General features: G+C 52.6%; 1 protein-coding gene across 1 annotated transcript in view; it reads left to right on the top strand.

Annotated features, from left to right (window-relative positions):
• The window catches only part of COL13A1 (collagen type XIII alpha 1 chain), an 83,052-nt gene that overhangs the window by 50,906 nt on the left and 13,123 nt on the right, over positions 1 to 19,023 (top strand). Inside the window, exons 22-35 of the mRNA XM_064488101.1 lie at positions 662 to 715; positions 1,832 to 1,876; positions 2,272 to 2,340; positions 3,506 to 3,529; positions 5,052 to 5,114; positions 6,168 to 6,212; positions 6,573 to 6,725; positions 7,306 to 7,404; positions 8,722 to 8,766; positions 11,310 to 11,351; positions 12,300 to 12,326; positions 13,271 to 13,351; positions 16,671 to 16,706; positions 18,822 to 18,875. Of these exons, the coding sequence (XP_064344171.1) occupies positions 662 to 715; positions 1,832 to 1,876; positions 2,272 to 2,340; positions 3,506 to 3,529; positions 5,052 to 5,114; positions 6,168 to 6,212; positions 6,573 to 6,725; positions 7,306 to 7,404; positions 8,722 to 8,766; positions 11,310 to 11,351; positions 12,300 to 12,326; positions 13,271 to 13,351; positions 16,671 to 16,706; positions 18,822 to 18,875 (837 nt within the window). The remainder of the gene's footprint in view (positions 1 to 661; positions 716 to 1,831; positions 1,877 to 2,271; positions 2,341 to 3,505; positions 3,530 to 5,051; positions 5,115 to 6,167; positions 6,213 to 6,572; positions 6,726 to 7,305; positions 7,405 to 8,721; positions 8,767 to 11,309; positions 11,352 to 12,299; positions 12,327 to 13,270; positions 13,352 to 16,670; positions 16,707 to 18,821; positions 18,876 to 19,023) is intronic.

Raw genomic sequence — 19,023 nt, 5'->3', positions numbered from 1 at the left:
ATCTCCAGTGCTGAGTCTGTCCCGCTGACCCCGCAGGGCATGGATACCAGGCACCTCTTGGGTCTTGATTTGGAGTCGGGGAAACCTGGCCACTGTTGCCCCTGTGTCCTGGGACAAAAGGGAAGAAAACTAGAAGACTGTCCCCAAACCCATGTCCTCTTTCCAGGACGAGAGAAAATGTTGAATAAGTAGAGTGCTTAGAGTGGGCCGCCTCCTACCTCTCCCTGCTCCTCCTGTCCTAGGTCTCCTGGGGCCCCCTCCCCACGTGCCCAGGGCCTTCCCGCTCCCCTCTGTCTCCCAGGCAGGACCTGATGAGGTGTGTCTTCGTAAGTGTTCCAGGCTCCAAAATGACCAGCCTCCCGCAGCCAGGGGCTGATGGCAATGCCAGTGGGGTTCTCAACAAAGCTGGGCGTGCATGTGTTAACCGAGAACTGAGGCGGGCCGGGCAGTGCAGAACTCAGAGGAGGAAGGGAGTAGGTGGGGAGGGCTGCTTGGAGGAGGTGAGACCTGGGCTGGGCCCAGGGGTGAGTTAGTAGAAGCTGAGGAAGGGGGCAGAGGCTCAGAGACGCTAGGACATCAACAGCAAGACCATCTTTGCCGCCTTAAACAGCTGTCCCAGCTGCCCTGTGTGTGCTCATCCCATCTCTCTCCTCTTGCTCAGGGGGATGCTGGAGCTGATGGCCACGCCGGCCCCCCAGGACGGCAAGGAGACAAGGTACAGAGGCCTCTAGATCCGAGAGCTGCAGGATGAGGGTTGGCTTGGGAACTCAAGGCCTGGCTCAGAGAGACTGAGAGTTTTGGCCGTCCCTGCATCTGGGCCCCCAGGGCACAGAGCTGACAGCCATGACTCCTGCCCACTGTCTCTCCTGGTCAGCCTGGGCTTTGGAGAGCTCCCACTGAGATGGCAGCCACGCAAAGGCAGGCCGAGGGATGGGACGCAGGGGCTGGGGAGTGACCCAGAGGGTAAGGGCGGGGCTCCCACTTGTCTCCCCTGCTCCCTGTGGACGGGCTGGCCGGTGCTACTGTGTTCCCTGCAGGTGCTCCAAGCCTGAGAGACTGTGGGCATGGGGAGGTGGAGGGCAGCTTCCCTGGAGGTAACGCTCTGTGAGCTGGCCGACTGCAGGGTCAGCAGGAGTTGAGTTATATTAAAGAGTTTGTTTTCCCTTTATTTTTACTTTCTATCTTGAATTTTTTAAATTGTGTTCAGTGTTCACATTATTCCGGAACAACTGGAACTGTAGTTTGCTTTTCACAATTTACACCGTTTCATCTAGTCCCCATAGTCCTGTCCTGTTTCCAACAGGAACGTATCCTCCCAGCCCACCCACTCCAGGAGGCCGGCTGTTCCTAACGCAGCACCTGGCCCCACGCTTCCTCTCACAGTTTGGGTCTTTCACCAGCAGAGACCCCTGGAGGGACTGCCTGGGCTCTCCATGGTGATTACCAACCACACAGACAATTGGCGAAAAGTTTTTGAGCCCTTGTTCCTTGAGCAGAATGGAAATAAAGAGGGGCAAAGGGTCTGGTCCCTGCTCCCGAGGAGATGGCTGACGTAGGGGACTGGGAAGAGGTGGCTAGACGGACACAGGGAGAGTCGCCAACAATGAACACAAGACAGAAAGAATATCTTCAAGGGCGAAGCTGGAGGAGCTCAGAGGGAGCGGAGAGCATGGGCAGGTGGAGATGCTTCCTGAGGGGTGGAGCCTGCACATGAATGGCCTGAGCTGATCTGAGCCCCCTGAGCCCCTTCCACGGCCCCAACGCCTGGCCCATGTGGGGACATCTCATACTGGCTTTATGCCCATTTCACTCCAGTTCTGTTGTACAACAGGGGGAGCCCGGAGCAGCTGGAGAACAAGGACCTGCTGGCCCCAAGGTACGTGCATCTCTCACCCAGAGTCACAGCATCACATCTCACCTCCCTGGATCACAGCGTGAAGTGGCTTGTCCCTGGGGCCTTGCAGGGGAGGGCGGGGAGAGCATTCTGACCCCAGGGAGGTCTGAACTGCAGCCATGATTGGACTCAGTCTCCCCCAGGTCTGTCTAGCCCAGGGTTCTCACATGGAGTCTTCTCTGTCGGTTCTGGACCCCCTGGGCTTCCTCTGAGAGTGTTTGGAGCCCCCTGATAGCAGCCCCCCTGCCCAGCTGCTCTGGATCCTTCTGTGTTGCAGCCAGTGCTGGCTGTGGTCCTGTTTGATAGAAAGCAGGTGGCAGTTGTCCTGAGGTCCCTGCTGGCCCAGGCCCTGAGTGGAGGTTTCACTTGTCTCGTAGGGCTCCAAGGGTGAACCGGGGAAGGGAGAGATGGTGGACTACAACGGAAACATCAACGAGGCTCTCCAGGTAAGCGGGGCCTTCCCAGAAACTAGGCACCTGGAGGGGCTCAGGGGCCTCCGGGCTCCGCCCCAGGGCCTGATGAGGGGGCGGGGCCCCCCTACAGGCTGCTGTGCAGAGCCTCCAGGACAGGTGACCCATGGCCTTCTCTCCTTCGGCCTCCCCCATGCAGCTCCCAGGCACACAGCCTCTCATTTGGAATGAGGGTGGCCCAGCTCTCAGTCTGCGCCCAGCTGGCTGGGTATCCTGCCTCTGGGTCACTGAGAGCCATGACTGAAGCATTTTGGCACCTGTGGGGTGCTGGTCAATCCAGGGCTCTGGGGCCCCATTTCTTCAAAACACACACTCCCCTTTCACATGGCAGCATCTGTCTTCCTGGAACACATCTGCCTTTGTGTCACTTTTGTCATCTTTCAGGTTCAGATGGTACCCTCCTTGAAAAGCGGGGCTTCTCAACTTGGGTGCCACTGACACCTGGGGCTGGATAATCTTGACTGTGGGGTTGTTGGGGGGGAGGCAGTCCTGTGCGCTGGGGGCATGCTTGCTCTCTACCCACTAGATGCCACCCCACCCCAAGCCACGACAACCAAAATATGTCTCCGCACATTGCCAAATGTCCCCAGGGGCACAAAATCACCCTAGATTGAGAACTGCTCCTTTAAAGGAATCTTTGTACCTAGCTGAATCCATTTACAAGGTGTACAATCGTTTTTTTTTTAACACCAACAATTGTCCCTCTAATCTGTTTTTCAAATGGTTCCATATTGCTGTATCACATCTAATTTGTTTAAAGGGAGGTACACCAGAGCGTTAAATCTGGGTTCTAGAAGAAGAGGGAAGATCAAGGAGGGAGTGATCAGAAAAGATAGGAGATGTCGCTTCCCTCCCTCTCTGGTAGAATGGAAGTTTGCAGTCCATTTTAGGACATGTCTGTTGTAGGACAGCCTCAGGGCAGCAGTTGGTGCATGTGGGATGTTCTCTGTCCGGTGATTACAAACCTCTGGGAGACGCGAGGGTGGTGTGGGGCTGGCAAGCACGAAGCCTCCCGAGAGGGTCTACCTCTGCTGTGCCCCTTTGAGGGGCCTGGCTCCCATGCTTCCAGGACTGGGCCAAGGGGACCCTGCAGGTGGCTCTTGATTTGCTCCTCAACTGATGGCATGGTGTTGGTTTTTAGGAGATCCGGACGCTGGCCTTGATGGTGAGTCTTCCTCCTTCCTCACTTTACCCAGGCACTGGGCTGGGACCTGGGAAAGGGCAGGCTGGAAGCCAGGACTGAAACTCGCCTCCAGAAGGCAGACGCTGGGCTGCTGGGTGGGGGCTGATCTGAGCCTTTAGCAGGGCTTGTGGCTCTCTCCTGATGTGGCTCTTCACCATCTGAGCAGCACACTCCTGTCACAGGGCAAATGCTGGGTTCTCATTATAGCTATGTCTGGCAACTAGAGGTTTAGAGAGGGGTATTGTTATGTTTCTCCTCCTAAAGGTTCTTACTCAACCTTTAACTAATGAAGTGCATAATCCTAAAAAATCAGCAGCGACCCTCCGCATTTCCCTCATTCATAGAAGTCGATTTCATTATCTGCATCTAGAAAACCAGTCAATTCTAAGTCGGGATTTTGCACGTGTGCCTACCAGTGGCAGGCCCTCAGTGAGTATTTGTAGCTAAAATGATTTCCACCAGGTTTAACTTCCAAGGCAAAGAAGAGAGGGGAGATCACAAATTCTCAGGTTACTAGCATTTCAATTCACTTAGTATTTTTTAGTGGCCATGTGCCACACAGCAACACACTTAGGGGTGATACAACCCCAGCATCGAACACCAGTCATATGATGCCCCAGTTCCAGAAATCGATATTAACCACATGATTCTCGAATCAGTGAGCTTCATTTGGAAACATTAAAATATATTATTTGAAATAGCTCTTTGAAGCAAAATTTTCCTGGAACCTTTTTTTTTAATTTTTAAAATCAACCTTGAGTTAGCATTTACATACAAAAAAATGTACACATTTTAGATGTAGAATTTGCTGGGTTTTGACAAATGTATACACCCATGTATCTACCATACCACCTCAATCACTCCAGAAAGTTCCTCCATGTGCTTCAGGAGTCAGTCCCACTTACCCTGAGCCCTGGGCCCCTGCTAATCTGCTTTCTGTCACTGTAGATTAGTCTTTATCCTAGAGTTTCAGTGAATGGAGTCACACAGTATATAGGTATCTACATCTGGTTTCTTTTGCTCAGATGAATGTGTCAGAGTTTCTTTCATCCGTGGCATGGCCTGCACAGTGCATGGGTCTTTTTTCATTGCTGCGTAGTATTCCATTGTATGAATATATCAGATGTTCACCTGGTGATGGACATTTGGGTTGTTTCCTGGAGATGTTTTAAAATCACTATCAGGGAAGGTCATATTTGTCCTCTTGGAGCCCAAGGAGCTCCCAGGGTGTAGAGGGAAGAGGAGAGAGAGGCTGTTTAGGCATGGCTGTAGGATCCCCGTCCCCATTTTAACCCAAGCACACTCAGTGTTTATCTGCTTTACACTGTGGGGTCTCCATGTTATTTTCTTTACAAAAAAAAAAAAAAAAGTGTTCCTGACACTGACGAAATGTTTGGAAATGACCAATCTCTATACACCAGCCTCCACATATGCCCCACTTCTGGAGACAGGCCACCCCTCCTCAGTCAGAAAGTCCTCCCACACATCTTTCTTTTCTTTCCAGGGACCCCCTGGTCTTCCCGGGCAAATTGGCCCACCTGGAGCTCCAGGGATTCCAGGACAGAAGGTAACACTGTCTTGACAAGGTGGGGTGCAGACCCTGCAGAAGCCCTGGGTGTGTCTCTGAGTGCCGGACCCCAGGGCTGCCCCTTGGCCTGTGTCCTTCTCATCTTCTGGCCTGGTATTCTCCCCGGTGCTCCAGGGCACCGCCTGCCTATGCCCTCACCCTCCCACCCTCAGCTCTGCCATTCTTTCCTTGCTGTCTGTCTTGGGCTCCTGTAATTCACAGAACCTCTGATGTGGTAGACCTGGGTCTGGACAAGCCCCTGCCCCAGCCAGACCCACAACAGGGACCCTAACCTACCATCAAGGCACATGGCACTTGAGCCTCCTCCATCTCGCCCCTCCCTCACCTCCTGCCTCTGCTCCCTTTTATCCTCTGGCCCCTGTCACCTCTGTGATTTTTCTCAGAAGGCTGTGCACATGTATCCCTCCGTCCTCTGCTCATGAGACCTTCTCCCCTGAAGTCCCTTCCCATTTTCCCTACCTGTCAAAGTTCTCATTTCAAGCCTAAACTGAAGGTTGCCTCCTCCTTGAAGCCTCCCCTGATCTAGCAGGTGGAATTCACTGCTCTTTCCTTTGGGCTTGCCTTGATGGTGCAGCTGGGTGTTTACTTGGCCTCAAAGCAGAGGCCACACATCCTTTATCTCTCTCCCTGACTTAAAGGGACACGGGTTGATGTGAAGTGAAGGGAGCTCCCCGTGGGGGGCATGGACAGGAAGGGTGAGTTTGAGGGAGTCAGCGAGGCAGGCACCCAGCCTGGCCGTGGAGCTGTGGAGGCAAACCCCCCAGCCCAGGCGTCATAAGCAGTGATGTGAGGTTATGGCCGAATCGTGGGCAGTGGAGCCAGCTTGCCTGGACTGGGACCTGGCTTCACTCTTCACTTGAGGCCTTGAGCTCACAACTCTGTGCTGGGGTCCTCACCTCTAAAGCGGAGTCAGTGAACGTGCATACGGTCTGCGTGGGTGCTGGGGACGCCTGGCTCACAGCAAGTGCTGTATGAATAACAGGTATCGTTCTCCTCTGATCTGGGAGTGACCTTTTGTTGTTCTGGCTGCAGGGGGAGATTGGACTGCCAGGCCCTCCAGGACATGATGGGGAAAAGGTAAGGACACTGCCAGACAAACCTCTGAAGGTCCTCTTACCCCTGGGGGTGAGGGTGCAGGAAGCTCTAGAAGAAGCCCAGGTGCACGCCATGTGGGGAGGAGGGAAGGGAGGCCCGCCCTGTGGAAGCCTGGCTGAGCCCTGCTGCTGGCGCCAGGAGGAGCCAGGCAGACTCACGCTGGGATGGGCCGTGGCTGGTGGCCGAGGCCCCCTCGGATTCCCGCGGGGAGTTGGACAGGCCCTCTGCCTGGTCCTGTCAAGCCCCAGAGAGCCAGGTCCTTCTGACCTCCCATCCTTTTACTTTCTCTCCCCTCGCTTCTCTGCCAGTGAATCAAAAATGTGTTGTTGATCTTTTCTCAAGGGACCTCGAGGCAAACCAGGAGATGTGGGCCCTCCTGGTCCCCAGGGCCCCCCAGGAAAGGCTGGGCCTGCAGGAATGAAGGGAGAAGACGGACCCACAGGGAGCCCAGGAGAGAAGGGGGAGAAAGGGGAGACGGGGCAGCCAGGCCCACCGGTGAGTGCCAGTGCCCGCGTTGTCCCTGGAGCACGCACTGCCCACAGCGTGCCACAGGCTCTGCATGTGCTAGCTGCAGCCTGGAAACTTGGAGCCTGGGGCTGGGCACAGGGGATTCACCCAGTTTCCTCTCAAGCCTTACTTTATGAAGACCAGTTTCCCACCTCAAGAGATCAGGGTCCTGTTCTGTCGTCTCCTGTCTGTGTCCTCAGGAAAGTCACTGAGCCTGGCAGAGCCTTGGTTTCCTCATCTCTAAATGGGGATAACAGTGCCTTTCCTGGACACCTCACTGGGCTGTTGGGAAGGAGATGAAGTCACAGGTGTAAAACTGCCTCTTGGGAAAGTATGCAGAAGCCTTGGGTAGGAGAGGTACAAAAAAGAGACCTTAACCCAGTCCATCTAGGCCGCTGGCTTGACTTGGGAGCTTCCTCTCAGCCTCATGGTTTCCATCTGTGAAATGGGCAGCACCCTGGGCACATGCCCTTGGAGGAAGGGAGCCCTGCGTGCGTGCCACAGCTGGTCACAGACCTCAGTGTGATGGCCCTGCCCTTGACTAAAAGAGATATTTGTCGATCTGTAGGGTCTAGACGGCCCAACTGGGGAGAAAGGAGAACCAGGTGGCCAAGGGAGACCTGGAGCGACCGGATTGCCTGGCCCAATCGGGCTCCCAGGATTTACAGTAAGGCGAGAGGGCTGGGTACCAAGGTTGTCAGCAGGCCTCTGCAGATGAGGGCAAGCTAGCGGGGCGCTCCCTAACTGTGGCCACCTGCCAGGCGGGTGCCTCGTGCTGCAGCAAGGCTGCACTGACCCCCAGCCTGCCTGCCCGGCCTGGTGGGGGAGGTCCCCTCCATGAGCCGCTACTCCCTGAGGGCCAGTCGGGTGTAAACTGGGTTCCAGCTCCCTCCACTCACAGCATGGTGGCCTCCGTCTCCAGGTGCCAGCATAGTTCAAAGGGGCTAGAATCTTAGACTCGGAATTCTCCTCTTAGAAGTGGAAAGAACCTCAGAGACCAACCAGTCCCACCTCTGACCCAGTGCAGGATCCCTCAGGAGCCACTGAACGTGACTGCCCCACTCAGCTGGGACAGGCAGGCAGCTGACGGCCTCCCGACATGTCCTCTCCAAACTGGCGGGAGTGCTCCGATGTGGTACAGAAGTTCCCTTACCAGTTCCCTGGCCCTGGCTCTGCTTCTAGAGCCATATTCATTTTTTGCAGCTGCATAACAAGTCACCACAAATTCAGTGGCTTAAAACAACACACACGTATTTTATCAGTTTCTATGAGTCAGGAGTCTAGTCACGTCTCAGCAGGGTCCTCTGCCCAGTCAGGGTGCCATCCAAATGCATTCCCATCTAGAGGCGGGGTCCTCTTCCAAGCTGGCTGCTGTTGGCATAATTCAGTTCCTTCTATAGTTAGGACTGGGTCCCTCAGCTCCTAGAGGCCACCTACAGTTCCTGGTCACAGAGCCTTCCCCATAGCAAGCAGATCACAGTATAGCAGCTTACTTCTTTAAGTCAAGGCCAGCAGGCTGTCCCAGTGCATGCTAGCAAGACAGAGGGGGGTGTGTGTAACATACTCATAACATAATCTTACCATGTTATATGCTATCATTTGTATAACATATGTATGTTACAATTTGTATCGTGAGCTTGTAACATAATCACTGGTGTGACATCCCATCACCTTCACCCTATCCATGTCCTGTTGGTTAGAAGCAAGTCCCAGGTCCACCCTAGGGTCCGTGCCCCACAGGATCTGTACAGAATATCAGCCTCTCCTCCCACGTGCTAGAACCTCAGATTCATGAAGTCAGAGATCACAGGGCCCCCGCCCGGGTCTCCATCCTCCAGGCTGACTGCCTCCACAGCCTTGGAGGAAGTCCTTGCTGACACCTAAGCTTAGTCTAGTCCCAGTCAGGTTTGTTGCAGATTTGAGGGTGTCTGTCCCAGGCTCCCCCACATGCTGGCGTCCATGCCATGTTGTTCTGTGCCCACAGGGAGAGAAAGGAGAACCCGGGGAGAAAGGTGACCCAGGAGTGGAGGTAGGTTGTACCTGCTCTGCTGTTCATGTCATGGGGACCTTGTCACACCACAGTCTCTCCAGTGGGCGCAGCACTTCCATGCTTTAGAATGAAGCTCACGACTGCCTGGCTTGGGGAGAGGGCAAGAAGTTGAACGTTTATTGAGCATCTCAGGGGTCAGCTTGGAGCCTTCAGGTCTGCTCCATGGCCTCTGCATTAATCAGGTCCCTCCACAGCATTCACAGAGCTCCTGCCACGTTCCATTCCCAGTGCCAGAGCCTGGAGACAAGAAAATAAAACAGAACAACCCTGTGAGCAAACAGTTCCCACTAGTGGGCACTAGAATGGCAGCAGCTCAGGGAGTCAAGCACCCTAGAAAATGGGTCATTTGAGCAGGGTCTTGAAGACTCTGTATGAGTTTGCCTAGAAGCTCCAGAGCTAGGGTTTCTAGAGAGAGGCATTATTCTTTTGAGGAGTGTGGTGGTGAATGGAGGAGAGAACAGTGGAGTGAGAGGTAGTCGGGAAGAAAGCCAGCTTCTCATAAGATGGGAGGGAATCAGGCTCAGGGGAAAGAGCCAGGAAAAAACAGAGGTTGCAGATACAGAAGGGAGAAGCTTCTGGTGGGAGGGCCACCCAGACACCACCGCAGAAAGAGACCACCACTCAGTCCCTGGAGAGGTCCCCTCGGGCACCTTTCCGTGTCACCAAGCCCTTTCTGCATTTAGTGACTCAGACCTAATTATGTAACATATATATTACTTATTTGGATAAGAAATCCAAATCCTTCTATGGAAATGCTCTGAAATTCATGAAAAGCATTATATACAAAAATGTTCCTTCCAGAAGTATTAAAATAAAAACTGGAAACAGCCTACATTTCTAACAAGAAGGAAATGATTAAATAACTTATGGCAACAATACTAATGGGAATCATAGTCCAGTGTTGGTGAACTTTCCTTGGGCCAAGTGCTGCTCCAAGCCCTGGCTAGGGAGAGTTCATTTTTATTCTAGTCAGTAAATAGCACGTGGACACTGAAAGACTTGTGGGAACACACAGAAGAAGGAAAATGGGTTTCATGCTAAGTGAAAAAGAGCAGAGAACCAAATTACATACATATAATATCATCATAAGTATAGACATATATTCAAACATTTTTTATGCATGAAGAGTAGAAGGAAATAAAGTAAAATATTAGCATTATTCAGTGATATTCTTTTCCTTTTTTAATCTCTTTATTAAATATTTTAAAGGGTTTGTATTCCTTTAATTTTTTATTTTTTAAATTATACAGTAAAACTGACTTTTTTGTGGAATGTATACAGTTCTATGAATGTTAATATATGCATAGATTTGCATACCCACTACCAAAATCAGGATATATGAATTACTCATTTATAGTAAGAAGAAAATTAGCAAACTTTTTTTTTTTCAGAAAGCAGAGTTTCCAAAGATTGAGTTCCCTACAAGGAGACTGTAGTATTATGGAACTGAAGAGCCCACAGGTCCAAGGGACTTTGGGGTGCCCTGTCTGCCCAGTACAGGGGCTCCATTTATAGTTGCCTGGCAGAGGGTCCCCACCCTGGCCACACTCCAGGGAATTCTGTCCCTGGGAAGGCAAGATGCCCAAGGAAAGCCCGGAAGCTCAAGTAGGGAGACAGATCTCCTTCCTGCCTCAAGGGTGGCTGACTGTGGACAAAAGGTTGTCCATCTTCACCAGAGACAGGATCTACAAAGAGCAGCATCCTCTGTAGAGAGGAAGGCCACCCTGGGTTCCTCCATCTCCACTGTCCAGTCCAAATCTCTCTTACTTTAATCTGCTCTCCAGAGAAATAAGACCCCCAGTCCCCATTCTGCCTGTTACAAACCTGGGGTGGGGGGAGCTTGAGGAATATTCTTCAGAAACATCTCAGTCTCCCCTCATTCCACATAACCAGTCTCTGTTCCTAAAGGTCTCAAATCCAAATGCCAACAGGGAGCAGACATGCAACAAATGAACGGAAGAGGTCTGGGTTAAAAACAGTGGGGGAGTGGGGAGGGTGGAGCTGAGTGGTGGAGGGTATGCTTAGCATGCACCAGGTCCTGGGTTCAATCCCCAGTATCTCCACTTAAAAAATAATAATATATACATAAATAAATAAGCCTAATTCCCCCCACCCCCCGCAAACAAACAAACAAAACAATAGGGAGTGGTGAGGACTGGGGTAAACCGAAGACCTCAGGCCTCACCTGGAGGGGAAGCCCTTATTCAGGTCCAGGCAATTGTTGCCATGCATGAACAAGAGCCTGGTGCCGCCAGATTTTCTGGGTTTTCAAAAGAAATCTAGAAAAATAGACATTGGAGGATATTTCCTGGCAGTGTTGTGGTTTTCTTTCTCAATATTGTTCAGGCTAATGAGTTGCTATGAGTTTCTGACCTGTTCTAAGCCTTCATTTGGGAGACTGTGTGCTGGTAATTCTGTCCTCTGGCCTCGCAGTCCCCAGCCGGACCCTGGGCTTTGTCAGCAGGCAGGACCACTTACAGTGTAACAGGTGGGGGTGGCTAACATCTCCTTTTGGCTTCTAGGTTCCTGGGCCACCAGGACCAGAGGGGCCTCCCGGACCTCCGGTGAGTTTGGAGGGCTTGTCTGTGTTCCAGTCCACTGTAATTGGGTCCCTTAATGTCCCCTCCCCATGACAGTCACTGGGTTTAACTTCAGCCTTAGGTCACACTATCGCCTCTTGCTTCCAACATGGGATTTCACATCCACAGGCCCCTCCCTGCTCGTCTTCCCTCACACCTTAAACAGGCACTATCTCTGGAACACTGAGGGGCCGGGGCAGTGCCGTGTTTCCTGGAAACAGTTGACTGGCTTGGCAGCCCCAGGGTCTGGTTCAACCCCCCTGCAGAAGTTGGAGTCACTCTGCTCCTCCCTTTCCTCCTTCCTGCTAACCAGCAGGCAAGACGACCAGGATTAAAATAGAAAGGGACCCATTTAAAACCAGCCCACTGGATTGGCCTTTCCATGGTTACAGATGATAAGGCACCTTTAAAGAGACCCCTATGCATTGTGCCTAGAGGGCCCCCAAGCATCCTAAACCAAGAGATGCTTGTCCTTGCTTCTGCAGGGTTCATGGTCACCATGGCAATGAGCCACCCACTGTCATTGGTAGAAGTAGTAGTAGTAATAATGACAGTCGCCAGCATTTATTGAAACTTACTACGTGCCAGATGCTACTCTAAGCACTTTGCAAATATTAATTTGTTTAACGTTCCCTCTGTTCCCTCTCAATCTTCCCTTCATAAGTCTCTGAATCTTCTCCCAACTGTCAGCTGTAGGGGTCACAGAGAGATTCTCTGTCAGTCCCTGGCTGGGGAAGCCTGGCTCAGACCCCACCCCAGGAAGCCCCACGAACAACCCTCCTTAGCATTCTCTTCTACCTCCCCCCAGGCAGGGTCCCCAAGCCAGGCTATGTATTCTAAGCACTTGCTCTTTTGTGGTCTAACTTATGGACAAGGAAACTGACTTAACCAGAAATGCAGTTCTGAGGTGCTTTGTTTTGATTCCAAATGCAGGGGCTCCAAGGCATTCCTGGACCAAAGGTAAGAAGAGGTGGTGTGACAGGCGCTGGGCGAGTGGGTGGGGGAAGGGACTGAGTCAGTGAGGGCAGGAAAGAGGGAAAAGGCTTCAGTGCCAGGGGACCAAGCTGACCCCTTCCCTGAATGGAATCATGTGACACTTCAGCCAGTGGGGCACAATTAGGATGGAGTGAAGTCCTCCAGCCCCTTTAACACCCATCATCAACACTGGGCAGGCTTTGGATTTTGAATTTCCCCATCCTTCAATCAACCCACCCTACAGAGTGACAGGTTAGATTCTTAGCAGATAATGAAATCCTCTTCCCGTGTAACCTAGCCCAGACCCTTCACTACCATTAAGTATAGGTGGGAGACAGAGGGCGGTGAAGCACAGGATCCCCTTCCAGGACCAAGTCCACTGGACTCTGGTTTGGGGCTCTCCCAACCTCCCCTGCCTAAAGCATTTCAAATAGATAAGAAGGGCTGGGGGCTGCTAGTCTAACAGCAGCCCTTGCCTCCTATGATAACATTCTCCAGGGGATTATAGGGCACTTTCTTCTCCCAATTAGTTTGGGAGCCTCAGAGCTCCAGTGGTGGCACTTCAGGCATCTGCCAGCCAGTCTCTGCAGAGTCCCAGTTTTTCTGCTATGCAAATGGTCACCTATGCTAAAGCCTGACCTGGAACTGACCTGTGGATTTTTCTCCAATCCCCCATCCCTTTTCCCTTTAGGGACCTCAGAGTTACTACAGAGAAACAGGGGACTCTAACTGAAGCAGAGCCAGGCTAAGAATTGAGGGATTCTTGGAGTCCCCAGACTGCCACCCCTGGGCCAGCCACCTCCACCTCCTCCCTCCTCTCCCTACCACCTCTCTCCACCACCCTCCCCCATCTCCAGGACCCCAGAATGCAAGAATCAGTTATCTAGGACATGCCCTTCTGTGATCTCGCTCACCTCCCTTTCCTTCAGGGTGAAGCAGGACTAGATGGAGCAAAAGGAGAAAAGGGTGTCCAGGGAGAAAAAGGAGACCGAGGTCCTTTGGGATTACCCGTAAGTATTACAGACCCAGCAAACCGGTGTGACAATCCCAGCCAGGTGGTCCTGATAACGTGCTGGGCAGGGCCCCCAGAGAAGGCCCCAGGAAAATTCGAGGTTCTAAAGTCCTGAGCATCCCAGAGCTCTGCAGCATCCTGCTTTCCCACCTGGATAAGACAGTAGGCTCTAATTCTCTTGCTGCGGGCCTCCTCTGGGCCAGCCCTGGCCTAGGTTCTGGAGGAACGCAAAGCTGAACAAGACAAGCTCCCCACGCTCAAGAGCACCCAGCTGGAGAGCCAACAGAGGCCTGAGAACAGCCTCAGGCCCTACATGTGCTCGACTGTGGCACTGAAAGTCTGCCCTTGTGGGGGCCGAGTGTGGAGGACTTGGGAGCAACAGGACAGTGGAGTATTCCCCACCTCTCTCCTACTTTCCCCAGGGACCACAAGAGAGCCCCTGCTCTCTGCTCTTAAGCACTGGCCACAGCAGAAAAGCTTGCAAAAAGTCAGATCCTCTGGTCCCATCAGGCTAAGGCTACTCAAAGCCCAGTTCCCCGAGATCTCTGATCTCAGCCTGCCCAGGGCTAGAGGCCCCAGGGCAGGGCAGAGGCTGCTCAGAGGGCACCTGTATCTCCACATGTGGGGCTTGCCCGGGCGAATTCTTTCACCCCAAGCTCCAGCGGCCAATGGCCTGGTCACCAGCTCTCCTGCCTCCAAGAGAGTGCATCCCACCACCCGCCCAGGGCTGCATCCTCCTTCTAACCCCAGTGAGGTCAGCACTCTTTTCTTCTGTTTTTCAAGACCTGGAAGGGACTTTGGGATTCCATGTAATCATCTTACTGATGGATCCAGAGAAGAAAGTGAGTCACCTGATGTCACATACGAAGTCGATGGGACGGCTGGGCCAAGGGCTGCTCCTCCACTGAGGCCACAGCCTTGCAAAGGGCTCTTTCCAGCCACTGGGGCTTCCTCTTTCCCAGGCATAAAGCCAGTTCCCACCCCAAGAAGCCGTAAAAAGCAGGGGAATGATGGGAAGCCCAACTGCCCCAGCTTGGCAGAGCTTGAAGTTCTGGTTAATGTAATCGCAGCCAGCAAACAGGAAGAGCAAAAGGTATGATTACACCTCAGGAGTCCACCAAATGCAGGAATGTTTAAGGAGCAGATTTGCTTGACAGACTATGGTAAACTGATGACTTTAGCAGACATTTTCCCATGTCATAAGCTGTGTCCGAAATGATTTAAGTACTTTTGACTACAAAGAGCCTTCCTGCCCCCTACTCAACCACAAACCTCTCCTTGTCCACCTTCACGGCCCCGCAACCCTGGTAAACATTGGACAATTCAGTCAGGGGCTAAAAGGAAGATGGCACAGAGACCAAACGGGTAATATAAACAAAGAAAGTGCCAGAGAAAAGACAAAGTACTCATTCTGTCTTTAATTTTTCAACTTTTGATAGGGACATGGGTACAGAGAAGTACTTTTGCTAGCTTAAGAAAACAGCAGAGCAAGTAATATTCATAAATGGCAACTCACATGGACTTCAGAGGGATAATAAGGAGTGGCGTGGACTGTGGTACACCGGAGACCATGTGTCCTTTCTTAAGGGGTCCAGTCCCTTCTCAGTTCAGCTGACTGTTACCTTAGAGGAATGAGGATCCAGTATTTCTGCATATTCTAATTTTTCTAAGGAAGCTAGGCATCTGGCATTTTATGTAATATCTCCTCATTTTCCAATAGTAAATCAAAATTATTTGCAATCCTGCAGCCCATACAAAATATGTCAGTGGCCCACAAATGGCCCCCAAGCCTCCAGTTCATGCCCTCTGCTCCAGACCTCTCAAGACAACTCAGTATTAATGCTGCATAGACAAAGTAGATGGCTGTTTAGCTGAAGTTCTGTTTTTAGGCTTCACTTCTATGCTTTATTTCATATCATAGCAGCCTGAGTTTCCAGGCCCATCCTTCCGAGTTCCTCCTATTTGCCTTACAGAAGTGGTTCTCAGTACTGGCTGCACATTGGAATCACCTGGAGCTTTTCAAACACACTATTACCCAGGACTCCTCTTGGAGATTCTGTTTGAATTGGGCTGGAGTGGGGCCCAGGCATCTGTATTATTTAATATTACCCCCAGGAGGTTCTGACATTGTAGCCAGAATTGAGAACCACAACTCTCTAGGCTGTGAGCAAGACTGGTCTAGAATTATGTGGTCCTAAAACTGAGAAGCAAAGCCCTGAAGGATCTACTACCCAACACCCTTCCCTCCCTGCCCTCTCTTTCCTGGGGATGTTCCCCCACCTTTAAATTCCTGAGGCCTAGGCTCATTTCTGAGGCTTGGTTGGAAGCAGTTTTCAAGAACTCAGTCCCTCCTGGCCTAGAGTGTCCCTGCTGCCTTCCCCCGGGTTAGTCACATTGGAGTCATCAGATAATTTTACCCCTGTTCTCCTAGGTGAGCTGTAGGGGCAGCATCATAGCCCAGCACTGGAGCAAGAGCTGTAATTCCCACTGAATATATCACCGGATGCTGCAGAATGAGTGGGCCCTCATAGCATCCCACCTGCAGCCAGTTTATTCCAAGGGATACATGGCCTTAAACATCTATCCCAGTCAGCTGCCCCCTAAAGCCTTTTTCTGTAAAAGAGATCTTGTCTGGGATAATATGAATGGACTGAATTTGTGTTAAGCTTTGCAAACTGTAAAGTGCCAGAGAAATGTCAGTCATTCTTAGTATTACCATTCAAGGCCCAACTCCTCTCACCCAGCTGAGTTGAAGTAGGCCAGCTTCTACCCAGGTTTCAAAGCTGAATGCTGTAATTCAAAGCTGAGCCTCCTGGGGTCTCCCAGCATGGCCTGGCCTCAACAGGTATGCAGACCACCCTCACCTGGGCCCCTCCTGTCACATAGGCATGTCTCTCCCAAGTAAGGCCTGTCCTGGGGAGGATGCACTAGCTCTGGTTCCAGACACCTCTCCATGAATTTACTTTCTGTATCTCTTTTCCCGGAGCACTGCAACCCCTTGGGAGAGGTGTTTCTGAGAAAGAATAAAAGGAGAGAGGGGAGTAGGGGGCACAGAGGATCAGAACGGCCATCTGCACTGATCTCCTCCCAGCCTGCTCAGCCGTCGGCCCCCTGCACCCAGCGTCTCCATGTTTTTGTTGGTTTTCATGTGAATACATTACTGTCCTCCCGAGCTTATTGTCCCCGTTTTGTTTGATTACCAGCATTTATGTCTGTCCAGAGTCACTGCTTCACTCACCTCTTCCCTCCCTGGTCCCTTTTTCTCCCTCCCGTTCCTCCCTTCCCCTTCTCTTGGTCAAACTGTTCCCTTTGTCCAGGGAGCTTCAGGTTTGGACGGCAGGCCTGGGCCACCGGTGAGTGTCTCTTCTCCATTATCCCTCAACTCACCCCACCCCACCCCTCCCCTGGCCTGTAATCCCTTTCGTCTGTCCTGCTGTGGCATTGTGTTTTCAGTGAATCATGCCTTATCTCACCACCAACACCGGAAAGTACCATCTGTGCTCAATTCAGAAGTGCTTACTCAGGCCTCTTGCAAAAAAAAAAACTGGCCTTCATCTAAATTTCCCCATCCATAGTATACACCCGGGGTCCTCAGATCTGGATTTCCAGACCGCTGGATGTGGGCGGTGGGAGGCTGCTCCGGCAGCAAAGACTCTGTTCCTCAAGGAAGGCTGCGTTCAGCCGGGGAGCCCAGCCCTGGGGGTTTGGGCCATGACTTGTCCCCACCAAACACAACAGTGTCTGTATGTGCCCATCACGCTTCGTCATCTTCATGCTGTGAGCTCTGTCCATCTCCTGTCTGCCCACAAGGGCTTCCTAGTCCTGTGCCGCCACCAGTCTGGTGTGTATGTAGGTGGGGACAGCACTGATGGGTAAGGGCGGGTGTAGCACTTAGGAGCACACAGGCCAGTCCCAGCTCCGTGTTCCGAGGGCATGTTATAACCACACCGCTCACTTCCTGTGGCACCGCAGCTGCCCTCGTTTCCTTCCACCACCCCCCTCGCACCTAGCACACCTTGCCCAGGTGGCCAGCCACGGCTGGGGGATTATGTGTGGCTGGAATCAGAGAAACTGTGACTTTCCTCTCCACCACTTAGTCCATTCATGTGGGACAGAGGGGAGCAGTGCACATTCATGTATTCTGTCCCCTTTGGACCTGACGGCTTTTTTTCTCATAAAATCAGTATCACAAACTTAAAGGAAAATTGTTATGGGAAGAATGATCCTACCCTGCTGCTTCTAACATTTATTGGGCACTTCCTAGACGTCAGGCCCAGCACCAAATGCATGACATGCATTCATCCATTCTAACCTGGCAGCGGCCTAGGAGGCAGACACTCAAGTTATCATCCCCATTTCACAGGTGGGAAAACTCCCTTAGAGAGGCCAAGAAACTCCAATACTGCAGAGTATGCAGGCCTTTGAGACAGGACTTGAAGCTGGCCAGTGCGTCCAGAGTGTTGTTCTGACACAGTCACAGATACCCACAGCTTTCCTCCCCCCATCAAAGGGAGCACTGAGAATGTCTTACAGCTCTTTTTTTTTGTCCCATGTAAAGTAAATCAGTCCTTCCCCACTTGCCTCCGCCCCCCGTCACAGCTACACCCAGAGCAGCACCGGGAACTGCCCACAGGCCCAGGCCCACGTGCTCATGTCCCGAACAAGAAACTAATCACCAATGCAGAGCAATAGGAAGCTCTGAAATCTAGACGTCACCTAGGCGGGCTGTAACTTTGGAACCTGCAGAAGATGTTTAATGATGTCATAGCAAGCCCTGCTCTGTCCCTAAGCAACACAGCTCTGATCACTCCAGCTGCCCCAACTCAGCTGCAGCCTCGAATCGGGAGTATTTATGACACATTTCCCTGCCAGGCCAGTGACAGCAGACATCCAGAGCGAACTCATTCACTCTCCAACCCAGCCAGTTCCTTACGGCCTGGGAGCGGGGCCAGGGGGCCCAGCTAGAGGCTAAGGGCCAGGGCCCGCAGTGGGGGCAGGTGGGGTGGGCGGTGGCTGAATGACCCTCCCACGCCTACCTCTGTGTGTGCGTCTGCATCGGTCCCTGTGGCATGAAGACCCTCCCGCTGCATGTGGAGCTGCGTCAGCAAAGGGGTGCCAGCCCCCAGTCCCCTGCCCCTGGGATGGCGTCAACTCCCTCCCGAGCGCTTCTGGGAGCAAACTAAGCACCTCTTCTCCTGCTGTTTTCAGCCTTGGCAAGCTTGGTTGTGAAGCGAAAAGGTGTCCTTCTTCAAATCTGGCTCTGAGGCTTGGGGGAGGCACTCTCTCCCCAAGGCCCCCAAACCCAAACAGGAACACGGCCCAGTCGAATGACTGCCCTGAATGAGCCTGGCCTCGCCAACCCTGAAAACTGGGCCTCTGGACCTTGCTCACCTCCAGGCGTCGGGCGGGGTTCCTGGGGCTCCCCCTGGCATCAGAACCCTCACCTCTCCTTTCCTTCACCTCCCCAGGGTACTCCAGGACCAATTGGAGTTCCAGGCCCAGCGGGACCAAAGGGAGAGAGGGTGAGTGCACAGTGCTCCTCAGCCTCGGGTCTTCAGCCCTGGCGCCTGTGACCTGCAATGTCACCACATCAGCCCCAGCAGCCTCGGCCTCATCCGTTCCTCCTAAACCCAGCAAGCCCCTCATCCCTGTCTCCCCCTGGTGACTGTC

Source organism: Camelus dromedarius, chromosome 8 (genome assembly GCF_036321535.1).
Source record: "Camelus dromedarius isolate mCamDro1 chromosome 8, mCamDro1.pat, whole genome shotgun sequence".
Classification (NCBI taxonomy): Eukaryota; Metazoa; Chordata; class Mammalia; order Artiodactyla; family Camelidae; genus Camelus; species Camelus dromedarius.
This window is presented reverse-complemented; position numbering and strand designations above follow the sequence as displayed.